This window comes from Acanthisitta chloris, unplaced genomic scaffold (genome assembly GCF_000695815.1).
Source record: "Acanthisitta chloris isolate BGI_N310 unplaced genomic scaffold, ASM69581v1 scaffold4356, whole genome shotgun sequence".
Taxonomy (NCBI): Eukaryota; Metazoa; Chordata; class Aves; order Passeriformes; family Acanthisittidae; genus Acanthisitta; species Acanthisitta chloris.
Window position 1 is genome coordinate 49,701 of NW_008679608.1, and position 13,593 is coordinate 63,293.

The 13,593-nt window shown below is 40.8% G+C and overlaps 1 protein-coding gene across 1 annotated transcript in view; it reads right to left on the bottom strand.

The window, feature by feature from the left end:
- The window catches only part of RTN4IP1 (reticulon 4 interacting protein 1), a gene marked incomplete at its 5' end in the record, with an annotated part of 25,731 nt that overhangs the window by 3,727 nt on the left and 8,411 nt on the right, over positions 1–13,593 (bottom strand). The window contains 4 exons of the mRNA XM_009077365.1: positions 7,409–7,501; positions 8,842–9,025; positions 11,168–11,304; positions 12,780–12,828. Coding sequence (XP_009075613.1) covers positions 7,409–7,501; positions 8,842–9,025; positions 11,168–11,304; positions 12,780–12,828 — 463 coding nt within the window. The remainder of the gene's footprint in view (positions 1–7,408; positions 7,502–8,841; positions 9,026–11,167; positions 11,305–12,779; positions 12,829–13,593) is intronic.

The following is a 13,593-nucleotide window of genomic DNA, read 5'->3' on the forward strand; positions in this document are numbered from 1 at the left end:
CCCACCCTTGGAGGTCCCAGTTTCTGTGGCAGCAAGGACAGTCTGAATTTACCAGGAGGGGCCAAGTGAGAAAACTTGAAAGGAACGAAGAGAGCTGTGATTCTCACAGTAGCAACAAGTCGCTGCAGCGAGTATGGATGTGCTTCCTACCGCTGGAGGGAGCTACAGCCTTGAAACTCAGGAGAGACACCAACCGCAGACCAGAGGCGCTCGGGGAGAGCCTCGAGCAAAGCACTCAAGGAAAGAAGTCCCCTCTCCCCTCGGGCAGTGCTCTCCCCAGGTCTGCACAGGATGGCTGGGTCAGAGCTGTGGGGCAGCCTCGCCTGGGGAGTACCTCTCTCCCACAGAGCATACCCACCCTGGGGAGGCTGCTCAGGGCTCCTGTGCACAGACCTGTGGGAAAGACCCTGCAGAACAAAGGCTGGGATGTGCTCCACAGCCATCAGAACCCTGTGAAGCCTTGCCATAATGGGAAAGACCTGCCTGGCATTCTGAGTGAAAGATAAGGGCTGTTTTCCTCCAGAAATTACCACCGTGCCCAAACGTGATGTACGAGTACAAATGCAGAGCTTGATACTCTCCTTTGGTCTTCAGTGAATCTTCCCTCAATGTCAACAAGAGACCTGAACAATTGAACTTGAAATCATTACAAAGAACAGTCTCTGCCCTAAAACTAAACCATCCAATTGGCATTTTATTGCCATGCCATGGAAAAAATGGAACTCAAGTTCCATGCTCTTTAGGTCTTAATCCCACCCTTCTCTTCATCCTTCCTTCCCCTTAAAATTGCATGCAACTATGTATGCTGAGCTTCATACTGCTTGCCAACATCAGGTTCTAGTGCTGAGCCTCACTGAAGACAAAGATTAAAGTTCTTACCTTCTGAACAGCTCTGATCACATGTTGTAAGAGTAGCTTTGCACACATACAGTACTAGCACAGAATCATAGAATGGGTTGGGTTGGAAAGCACCTTTAAATACCATCCAGTCCAACCCCCCTGCTATGGGCAGGGATACCTTCCACTACCTCAAGCTGTTCAGAGCCCTGTCCAACCTGACTTTGAATGTTTTGTAAAAAACTTCTTCCTTACTATAATTTTTTATTAACTTGTGTTTCAGAGAATATACACTTCCATCCAGGAGCACATTGAAGGACATCACCCATGTGAAATTTATATCCCAAATGCCTAACATAAGGAAAAATGATCCAACAATCCAGTCTCATACATATTCATAAGACAAATGGTGCTACAAGACATGGGAATGAAGGGCAAGTGTCCCAGGGTCTGCTCCCACAGCCACCTTACCAACCTGTATCACCAGGTTCTGTTTGTTTGATTTTCAAGCCAAGGGACATTGTTTCATAGCAAATCTCTAACAGCAGCCCACAGGAGATCATGAGTATCATCTACAATTAGGAAAATGCTATAAGATAAATCCCAGTTAAGCAGGCTATCAGGATACAGTTTGGAGTGTAGAAAAGGCTTAAAAATCTCTAGTTCATTAATTAGCCCTGGCAGAACAGCTTCTACAGAACACAACGAAGAGCAGTAAGAAACTGGAACAAGGCCAGAATTGCAATGTGTGCCAGCCTAGCCCATGCTTAAACCAGTAGAAATGAGGAAGATCCTGGGTTTAGTTACCTACTGAACCATCCTGAAAATCTGTTAACTAAAGGAAAGAGCAGCTCTCTCTTCTGGAACCTCATGCCAGTCATGTTCATGGTAGTTGTCTTGATATTTACACTGGCAATTAAAGTAATCTGGAGCAATGCCACCATATACTTAAGACATAACAAATTTAGTACAGTTTTATATAAATATATATCTGAATATATATTTATGTATGAAATGTGTATATGCATATCATATATATATATATAAAAGAATAGTCTTTCATGACCCACATCTCCCCAGGTCTCAGCAAATTAAACTCACGACAGACAAGAGCTGTCTTGTTTACCCCATACCTCACTGCTGTGCTAGACACAATTCCCTCCTACACTGGGGGACTAGAGCTTAGAACACCAGCACTGACTTCCTACAGAATACACAATTACATCAGGTTGAGGGAACACACTTGATTAAATACCTGGAATATGATGAAATTTTTCCAGACCTTATTGTGGTGTGTGTGTGAATTTACATATTCAAACCCTATCTCCCCACAGTACACAAAATTTCCATCAGTGTTCTTCACTTTATGATGTAACCACAGAGCCCTTTCATAAAGAGCACAAGCAAGCTACCATGTCCTGGAGGAACAGGAGCAGATGTGTTTTAATAAAAATCACAGTGGTTGGGTTTTTTTGGTGGCCGTGACAAAATGCAGGTAAGAGGTTCTTTTTGGAAAAGAAAGGGCTGAAAAGAGCTTTTGGCAACCTCTCCTTGATCAGCATCTCTGGGCTCTAGCCAACCAACCTGGCAAGCAAATGCACTGCAACAAGAAAACACAATCTTAAAAAAATAAATAAATGCAAGCTTTGCAATTCAGCATGGAGAAAGATGGGTGTTGGAACAAGTGTGAGTGAGCAAAGAGAGTGGGAAGAAGGACTGAACTCTAGTTAATTCCAACATTTAAGTACAGATTGCTACCCTAGTGCCTTTTTTAAGAGAGATTAATGCAGGCACCACCCGCAGGCAGGTCACCTCAGGTACCTTCAGACACCTCAGCACAGCCATAGAGACTGGGATTACTGCAGAGGAGGCCACATCTATAGGTGCCAAGTTTGGAGAACATTCAAGGACTCAGTGCTACATTAGCTGTTTGATATTCACACAGGTGAGAGAAATTGCAGCAATTGTGCAACAAGAGCCAGAGAAAAAGTTACTTGCAGAACTGTAACAAGATGAATTGGAAACAAATCAGTACACACAGATTAGGATACAGAGTCCAGAAACTGTGATAACCTAAACTAGCAGGAGGAATGTGAGCCACCTTAAATCATGGCCATCCAAACAACTCAAACCCCAAGTAATGTCAGAATGGGTGACTGTATCCACACCTGTTATTTACTTCTGAATAGCAAAGACCAGCAATAGAACACAATTGAATTCCACATTTTAACAGGCTTAGAGCAATTCACCAAAGGTGGATAAAGGTACTAGCCCTCATTAGTAGATCAAGAAATTATGGTAGCAAAAGGTTATGTGATTTGTACAGCTTTGCACAGAAAACAGTAGCAGGGCCAAAGAACAGTCAGCATCCTGTCCTCCAAACAGCAGCAGGTGCTGAGTCCAAAGCAGCCAGTGTCTTCAGCAAAATGTATAATCAATACTACTCACTAATTAAATTAATATAGGCATGCAGTTGTTTTTCCTATGTGTGCCTGTGCTGGAACATTTATCTAGAAAGCAAACACCACAGAAAATGATCTATTCATTTCACGACTGGAGACTATTTGCCCTTTAGCCCTTCCTCTGCAAAAGCAACTTTCACCCCTCAGCCCATTTGATGCATCTCTGTTCTGAAGGAAAGAGCCACCAGAAATACTGCACAACACTTGTACTGTGTTTAAATGGCACTGAATTAAAATGAAAATGTCAAATTTCTGTAGAGTTGCATGTTAACCCACATCACGGTCCTGCGGGAACATACAACATACTTAGTGCTCCCCCTTACAGCACTAAGGAGACTTTTGAGCCTGCTTTCCTCCACCAGGCTTAGAAAAGGCAAAGCAAGTGCTCAGTTATAAGTTAGAGGCTCTATACAAACTTAAGTAGTTGTAGGAATTTGGTATCTTTTCACCAAGGACTGAATGATGTACCCTTAGGAGGAAAATGTTAGGCAAGCAGCAAAACCCAAGACTGACAATGCTAAATCCACAACACTGACCACAAATACATCAAATTAATTCCTAACAAGCCTTTCAGTTAAGATGCTTTGGCAAACACTGTGCCAGCAAATCTCTGCTATCAATTAAAGGCTCTGTTGATTTCAGTTGTCTTTAGATGAGAATCTTGTAATTCACCAGGAACACTCTGCCATGGAAAGGGATCCAGCAGCTTATGGCATGTGCTTCATCCACCCATTTAGTGGAGCCCACCTTAAGCCAATCCTGACTGAGTCATAATTAACTGGTGAAGTTCAAACCACAACAAGGACTTCCCAGCAGTTTAGAAAGTAGCCAGTATCTCTAAAAATTGCCAAGCAAATAGGTGATTTTCTCCATGCACACTGCTGTTGCAGCAGCCTCCCAGTCCCTCAGCCTCACAGTAGTCCCTTTGCAAATGTCCAGCTGCAAGGCAGAGAAAACAGCTCATACTCTGAAAATGGTTTTACAATTCCCAGAACTGATGTGATGTGCAGGTAAATTGCACACGGAAAATTATTCTCCTTCCTTACACTACCAGCTCACCAAATCCTCTCCTTTTCGTCCTCATTAAAAAGGCTGTTCAAAGAGCTCCTCTCCAGAGCTGACACTCTGCAAATCTCTATTCCCTGCTGCAAAGATCATCCATGTGAAAACCAAGTCTCTTTAAACAAAATTGCTTATTCTTCATCTGCTGAAGGATGGAGACCCCTTTTCTTTTCACAAAAGAAGATGATGAACTCATCAGAACTAAAAATCTGTGATGATGCAGAAGGACTGTAAGAACACACACAGTCAGATCAGGATGATCTGTAACTGTTTCAGAGGTAATGCTCTTCCATGCTTCACTTACTGTAACAGCATCTCTTTTAACCATCAGCTCTTTTTAATTTCCTTCATTTAAATCTCCCCTCATTATTTACTCCTGAAAAAAACCTCTAATTTTCAGGAGCTCTCCAGTTGCTCTCTTATTCACACCTCATACAGTCTCAAAATTAAGATGTCTGTAACAAAAGACAATCCACTGAAATTTTTCAAAATAACTAAAATCTGTATTACTCAAAACTATTCACTCAAAGCTAACAAGTTCAACTAACATGAGCTCACTTTCCTGACTTCCCTAGATCTTTTTGATCCAGAATCACAGAAAAATCAGAGCTGGATGGGACCCTTGAGGATCACCCAGTCCAACTCCTTGACACACTTCATTGCTTTGTGTCTTTTTAATTCTCATTTATTCTCTCCTATTCAAACATAAACATTTATTTTCACTTACTTATGGGATGCTGTGGTACAATTCCTCCAGTAATTCTCTCCTGCCTCTTTCCAAACACCTAGTCCTCTGAATGGATGATCTGTCTGCCCATTTAAGAGAACTCTTGTGTCTAGACAAAGATTGTAGCCCTATTAACATCTGTCTGAATGCAACACATCTGGGCCTTGAAAAATAGTGATGACAGCACAAGTGTTCACAGCATTGTACAAAATGCTGCTTGAACAGTGACACTGCAGACAAACAGTCTGACGTTAGGACTTGGTTTTGCACAGAGAATAAAAGACCAAGCAAACATCTTTGTCCCCATGATCATCTTACAACCAAAAGTACATCAGGACATTCACATGTGTGACGTACACTGCAAGTGGCATTGCAATTCACCTGTCTGGGTTCTTAGGCAGAGAACACTGATTAAGCCCTATCTTTATTGCATAAACAGGTGTTTCCCAAGAGGCTTTCATGGCCATATTCTGCATTTGTTTTGCATACAAGGGAAGAGCAGAACACAAAACAAGTTGTGGCTGGCTAAGAATCAGGACAAATGCTAAGAACAAAGACAAGGGCATTCATTTCTCTTAAGACACTTGCAATTTTGTAGTGTGACTGAATGGAAGCACAGGACGAGGACCATCTGCTAAGGTTTCTTTCTTGACCATCTGATATTTCCTACAGCATTGCACGTAACGTAAAGCAGAGTACTGCAAAGCTGTAGGAGGAACACACTCCACCACAGCTTAATTGCTGCTGCAGCCTCTGTTTATGAACTTCTAGGAAATACAGACCTTCCACTGGCTGTGTCAGCAGCACACTGGTCATGACAGAGGAACAGCAGTGGCTGAATTCAGGAAGGTTTTATTCTTATAAGCATCACTGAGGTGGCAAATAGAAGCAAACAGGTCTTAAGTACCACAGCAATTTATTTACTCTTCTCCAAACTCTGGAACATATATAGAAAACATGCTGTATGAGGAATGGCTGAGGGAATTGGGTTTGTTTAGCCTTGAGAAGAGGCAGCTCAGGGGTGACCTCAAGGGTCTCTACAACTCTGTGGAAGGGGTTGTAAAGAGGTGTGGGATGGTCTCTCCTGCCATGGCTGCAGGGAGAGGGAATGGCCATAAGCTGAGACAGGGGAGATTCAGATTGGATGTCAGGAAAAATGTTTTCCCTATTAGGGTGTTCAGGCACTGAAATATGTTGCCCAGGGAGGTGGTGGAGAAGTGTTTAAGAGGTATCTGGATCTGGCACTGGAGGATATGATTTAGGGTTTAAGGGTTACAACAGAGTGGCAGCTTAATGGCTGGACTTGATGATCTTAGACGTCTTCTCCAACTTTGATGTTTCTGTGATTCTATATTGCATACCAAAAAAAAGGAGATCAACACTCAGACTCTGAGAGATCTAACTTTTACTAATATGCACAGATTTTGAGCAGAAGATGGCCTGGCAGTTCACATACTGGAATTATCAGCAGTCATGGCAGACTCTGCTTCCTCTTCTGCTTAGGTACCACACAGAAATATTTAAAGGAGTTGTCCATATTGTCTACTCTGGAAATTTTGGCAAAATGAAATTATCTAAAAGAGGAAACTTCCAGGAACCACACCACCACACAATCCAATACACAGGGAATATACATTTTGTAACAAGCTCACAAACCTGAAAAGCTCACAAAAGCAGACTGTAATCTATCTGGCACTTAATGCTTTTCCCCCAAGTCCACTAAGATTCCCTGAAAGCTTATGAATGCTCACAATATTCTGAGTCACTATCCTGAATTAGCACAAACATCACACTCTGAAGCACTGAAATAATGAAACACAAGGGTCTTGTCACCCCTCTGCCAATGCACATAATCTATGACTTGCAATAACCAGAATAGTCTAGTCCTGGAACATTATGGGCAAGACACCTGACCATCCAGGCTAAGCAATTTTCATATGCAGATACACAGTCATGTTTATTCCTGACCAAATGAACCAAATGAGATCTCTTAAAACATAATTTTCAATACCAGCGTTCATGCTAAATGATTCCCATTGGCAAAAATAAGCAATTACTGGACATTCCTTCCTTATAACTCTGTAAGCTTTGTGATTTTAAAAACATACCCTTGAGAGGGAGAAGGCAGAACAGACTTAAGGATTATGAACTCCCAACTTCCATGCAAAAAGCAGAAGCTTGAAAGTGGAACAAGTCAATTCTTAACTACTTTTCCTCACCATGACTAATTTTATTCCTTAAATTGTGAACTACACCATTTTTGAGTCCAAGCAGTGTCTCTCTCAGCACAAAACACCCCAAGTAACCAGCACTGACATACCTTTCCAGAATCAACTAGTTGTGCTATTTCATCCAAACTTGGACCACTTGGCATGAAAAATGCCCACCGATAATGGACTCCTTTAAGGAGATGCTGCAAGAAAGGGCACAAATGTATTAAAAAAATCGTGAGAAAAAACTGAAATAGGAATTAAAATTAGTGACAGAACCCCTAGAGAAGTAACTTAAGGAAAAGACATGGAAATTATATGCTAGTGTCAGAAAAAATGTCACCTAAGCACGTGGATTAAATGTACAGACAGGGATGTTGGACTACCACAATAGGATCAGAGTGAATTCTGTGTCCAATTGCACAAGTCAGCTAGTAGAGAAAAACAACTACCTCGTCTCTGTAGCTAGGACGAGCAGTAATTGTTATGTAAGAGAGCAGTGCTGCTATATGTTTATACATGTTCACAAAGGGGGTGAAATAAACCCAGCAACGTGACATTTAGAACTTTCCACTTCAGCGTCAGTGATTACATTTTCCACCATGGTATCTGCCAAAGTCATCACTGTCCAATGACAGATGGCAGCTCACACGAAAAGCATTTTGGGAAGATCTCAGAAGCACAAGTCAAGAGCATTTTGTATGAGTAAGTCATTACAGGAATAAGAGCTGTCAGCTGCCAGAGAGATGATTTTAATACATGGCACAGAATCCTCCTCATCATGGAAACATGCACACTGAGAAATAATATTACATTATTTCTTCACAGCCTTTTCATACTGTTTTGGGGCTTTCCTGTGAAAGTATTAGAATCTCATTCAACCAAACCATCACAGGAATACCATAGCAACTGTTTGAAACACATTCATTTGGAGAGCAAGAACACAAGTGGAGAGAAGAAAGACAGAAGTTCTAAAAAGCCCCACTGACCTGGCCACTGGCAGAATGTTTTAAGATCCACTTATGAAAACTAGAAAAATCAGTATCACTATCCAGATACATGAACATGAAAGAGATGAAAGACTCCTAGCTACATTCAACTACTCTTATTACTCTCTGGTGCTGGAAGAGGATGAAGAGAATCAGTCATGGAACAATGTTTAGAGAGAAAGCCTGACCAGCCTAAAGCAAGTGGCAATTACCCTCCCTTCAATGAGGCAGGATTTGCTCTGCTTACTGTGAAACACTGGCTGTCAGCAGGACTCACTAGGGAGGCCATATGGAAAAGGCCACAGTGAAAAGCACAGTAAGGAATCAAAACATCAAAGCTCCCCAAACTACCACATACACCCAACAGCACCACGCCAACACGTTTCTGTGCAAGAAAAAAGGAAAGAATAATAATGCATCTCAAGTATACTAAATGATATATGAGGAAAATGCAACAGCTGCCTCTAGATGAGCCACAGGACTTGCACCCAAGCCACAAAAGAAGTCACTGGAGAACTACAAAATAGTAAAGCTTACAGGATTATGTCACATACCTTCAGAGTTTTGGAACCAACAGTGACTCCTGTCCGCAACATGCCATCAGCCACTCCAAGTTTGTCCATATTGATCAGAAAAGGTGTCACTAAGGTAACATATGTTGCTCCTGACCATTTCTTCAAGAGATCTAGCGCCCACTTCTCAGTGGATCCACCCACATTATCTAGGATGAAATCAAATCTGCAGACACAAAAAAAGAACAAGTTTAAAATCATGACATGGGAAAAAAAAATTTCATCATAATTAAGCTAATTAATATCAGAAATTGGCTATAGTTTACATTCTTATGTGTCACTGAAATGCAATAAAACAATCAGCCTGCAAGACAGCAGCAAGAAAAATCCTGAGGCTTCAGCTAAATCCCAACTTTTAAATCCCACAGAATGGGATTTAAATTTACAGGTTATTGCCCGTTCACTGTGCAGTAGACACAGACTATTTAAATAACTTAAACTGCACTTAAACTCCAAAAACCAAACTCAGGTGCACACCTACATTCTCTACCTGATTAAAGCTCTTATCTCTCCAGCCCTCCCATGGAGACTGGAACAGTCCTGAGGTCTTGTCCCAGCATTGAACAATATGGTACGTGCATGTACCAACCAGTCTGGACTCGTGCCCTCACTAGGAACATCTCTTGTACATTCTGTACTCACCTGAAAGTCAGTTCCAGTGGCCAAAATTACGTAAACAAATTATTCCACTAACACTTATCTCTTCACATCTTTTCCGTGACCCAATTCTCAGCTTCACTTCTAAAAGTCTTTTTTTTTTACCTGATTTGGTTTAGGACCATTTTACCTCTCCTGACAGCTCTTTTCTTCACATCTACCTACTAAATGTTCAATCTAACAATGCAAAGGATCTAAAACTTTCCCCCCATGGAATGTGCATATGCTGCCCCTGGCAACAAGCCACAGTTTCAGTGTTCCTTCTCATTATGCCAGCATGTGAGCCTGTAAAGGCTGAATAGGGCAACAGGGAGCTATGCACCTGTTCTGTTAGATGCACAACTTATTCTCATTTTCATCTGTAAATTGCCAGCAACCTTCAGATTGCAATAGATATGCATATACACATACCTCTAATCTAAAGAGCCTAGAAATAAAGAGGGAAAATAGTTTATGCAAATGAAATAGAAGAGTTCTTATCTCTGGAAGGAGTTTTCCTGCCTGTCTTCCAAAGATGTGATTCCATGTTAAAGTTCAGTGAAGTTAGCTTGATTTAGCAGTTAGCTACCAACAAGAGAAGCTCATGAAAACTGATGCTCCCAGAACAAAGTAGCTCACTATGAGTTCTAAAAAGTCAGTACTACTGAAGAGGGGAGGGAAGTAGGAACATCCCTCAGTATAGCTGACTGATCAGCCTAGCTGTGGCACAAAACTGCACCCCAGGACACTGATGTTGGTATATCCTAAAAAGGGTCCCTTGCTACAATGGCTGTTTAGCATTTAAGACATTGACTTGCACAAGAGTAAACATAGCACTGCTTGCAAACTGCGAAGTCAGTTCTGCATGTCCTGCCCATACAGACAGTGCCAGTACCCTCACAGCTAACCTCAGGCCTGCTGACATTCACACTACAGCTAAAGGGCACATGGCTTCTTAGCACAGTAAAGTTCTCTCATAGACTGAACAGCTCCCAGAAAGCTAGTTCAATCCAGCTAAAAAGAGCAGTATAAATACCATATTCAAATACAAGCCACAGTAGACTAAGTTTAAACAGATGGAAACCGATTACAAAAGCAAAAAATACTTCTGTTCTAGAGAAAACTCCCAAGCTAGTTCAAACATAATTGCTGTGACAAGATAAGTGTGATTGTTTATCAGAGGCAGCTGCACCCAGTGCTGCAGAAGAGAAATTTACTCCCAGTTGAGTTGCACAGTGGCAAATCAGTTCACAGCTTCATGACATAGTTCTTCCCTCTACAAGTTCAATTTTACTATTTACCAACCTCACACAGGATTTCAGAGATTTATTTTAATTTATTCATGCATTGTATATGCTCCAAGATCCTTGGATGGAAGCTGACAAAACTGTTCAAATCACAGCCATTGAAGAGGAGCACGTGGAAGTGAGCTTGCCTCCACAAGCCCAATTAACTGGCTTAGTCTTACAATGAAATCTGTGCTGGGGATACTCACTTGGCAAACTGCATTCCAAAAGGGCTGTGGTGAATTTGCTTTACAAAATAATGCTTTAGAAATGGAGAGAAAAAAAAAAAAGCAGGGAGTTCTGACAGAGTGGAGTCAAGCAATCAAAAGGCAGAAGGTCTGACCACTGAGTGCTTTGTCTCAGTATTAAGCAACACAAACACGTACAAGGGTAATGTTTTAAGCTGCTCTTCCAGATTTCCAGATTTGTAATCAATCACTTCATCTGCTCCAAGCTTTCTCACCAGTGAGCTGGCATCCTGAGAACAAACTGCTGTCACGTGAGCACCCCAGGCCTTCAGGAGCTAAAAACAAGCATGAAAGAATAAGAGAAGTCCGAAGATTAAAATTGAGTGAAACACTGAGAACAACTTAAAAAGCCAAAGTCTTGTTATATTTATATAGCAAATGAGCACCTTTCATAGGGAGTGGGGACTCTGTCTTCCAATACAGGATAATTTGTCACACATCCCCCAGACAAAAGAATGGTTAGGTGATTTTGGGGAAGGAGGAGCTGGTGTGAAGGATGCAGGTGGGTTTTTTAATGACACTTACAGATATCACATCTCATAACAAATAAGGCTTCAAATAAAATACACAGCTTGGCATTTGAATCTGCCAGTTAAATGTACACCAAGAGGAATTGTCCAACTTACCAATATACAAAACTGTCACCAGATCAACAATTACATATTATTTAATATTTAAACTTAATATGTTTTATATTCCAACCTGCCCATTAAGTGTTTCATATATCTATCTTACTGTAAATAGCTTAAATATTAGTAACAAGGAAAAGAAGGAAGTCATCTCCAGTGTACCACAGGGAGGATGTCAGGTTGCCTTCTACTCCAAAAGCTATAGTAAAGTAAAGGATTTTTGCTAGTTATTTTTCTCTTTAGCAATCTCATTTTTTCATTTGCAGTAATACATTTTCCCTTTATCCCAGACAAATTAATGCAGTTTACTCAGGATTAATCAGGTACAAATTGTAATTAGTCAGTGGCTTGTCAGCCCTTCGTACTGAAGCCCTTCACCTGCTTTATCACGGATCAGGCAAACAGCATACCACAAAAAATTCCCCTGTAAGCCTCTTTAAAACCACACTGTTTATAGCCTAGGAACATGGACTACAGTGATGCAACCACCCCATTTCTATAAGATGTTTCAGCATGAGATGACACTGATTAGAATCTCCAAATTAATTGAGAGCATGAAAAGAGGATGTTCCACAAGTAATGGATCAACAAAAGAGCATGTTGACTCTCCAAAGTTTAGAGCTGCTGGAATAAAGACAGACAAAAGGGCAGCAGGGCAGAGACAGTGAGGGAAAGTTAATCTAAGCCACTGTGCTTTACATACACTGCAGATAAAAGCCTGGTGGCCTCTCACATCATTTGACCAACTACAACAGCACTGGCAGATGAAACATTCTCCATCAGTTTTTCTACTCACACACCAAGTCCCATTTGTATTTATGGAGCAGAGCCGAGTGAAAGATAATGAGAACAGGCTACATATTTCAAGTTACATCAATCAGATTCCCTGCACCCAAATTGTGAAATGTGATCTTACACTACCTACACTCACAGCTCCTTTCTTTGAAAGTCCCTGTGCTTCTTACTTCAACCTAACACACAATGTAACAAATGGAAAGCAATAATTTTGGAAAGATCAGTAGCTTGATATGTCACTATTTCTTCTCTCAATTCCCTCCTGTAAATTTTTTTTCATACTGATTTGTTTGAAGATGCATCCTGGGCATGCTGGTTTATATTACCTGTACAGCAAATGTACCAACTCCTCCTGAAGCTCCTAATATTAATACTCTGTAAGAGAAAATTAAAATATATTAAATAGTTCTTTAAATAAACTCTATAGTGACTATGTATTCTAATGCTTCTGATACATCTCTGGCACCAAATTATTTTAAGCAAAAGGTTGTATTTGTCATTCAATGTTATTCAAGAGTGGTTAACTCTTTGATAGCCAATAATGTGACTTAACACTGCTGATCATGTGTCCTGTGCCAAAAACATTATCTCAGCACGGGTAAAGAGACTTCCTCATGTGCCTTCCACTAAATGCAGGCAGTGGAGCTGTCAGGCAGTAACATTTACCACCCAAAACCCCTGTCCCTGTCTTCACTTCCCCAAACATTATTTTTTAGTCTGGGACAATATCAGTTAAGAGTCTTTCTGTCTCCCAAACTCCACTGTCATAATTCCTAAATAAAAGAAATCCAATCCACCAATATTTTACACAAATTCGTCTTACTAAGAGAAAGAAAAGTACTTTAGTATCACATTTAAGGAGATTGTGAACTTTAGAATATAGAGAGTCAAAGAATCATCAAGGCTAGAGGAGACCCCTAAGATCGAGTCCAACCATTGGAACATAATTTTCCCATATTGCATAATATTTACCTAAAAGACAAAAGACAATGAAGACCTCTCATTATAAACAAGTTCTATTAAATTAAGATATCTGCCATTTTCTAGAAAAAAAGCAGTAGAATTTTGCTAGTTCAGTATGCCTCGACAAGACCCTGTAACTCCAGGCTGGGAAAACTGGCACAGGAGCAAGAAAATGAA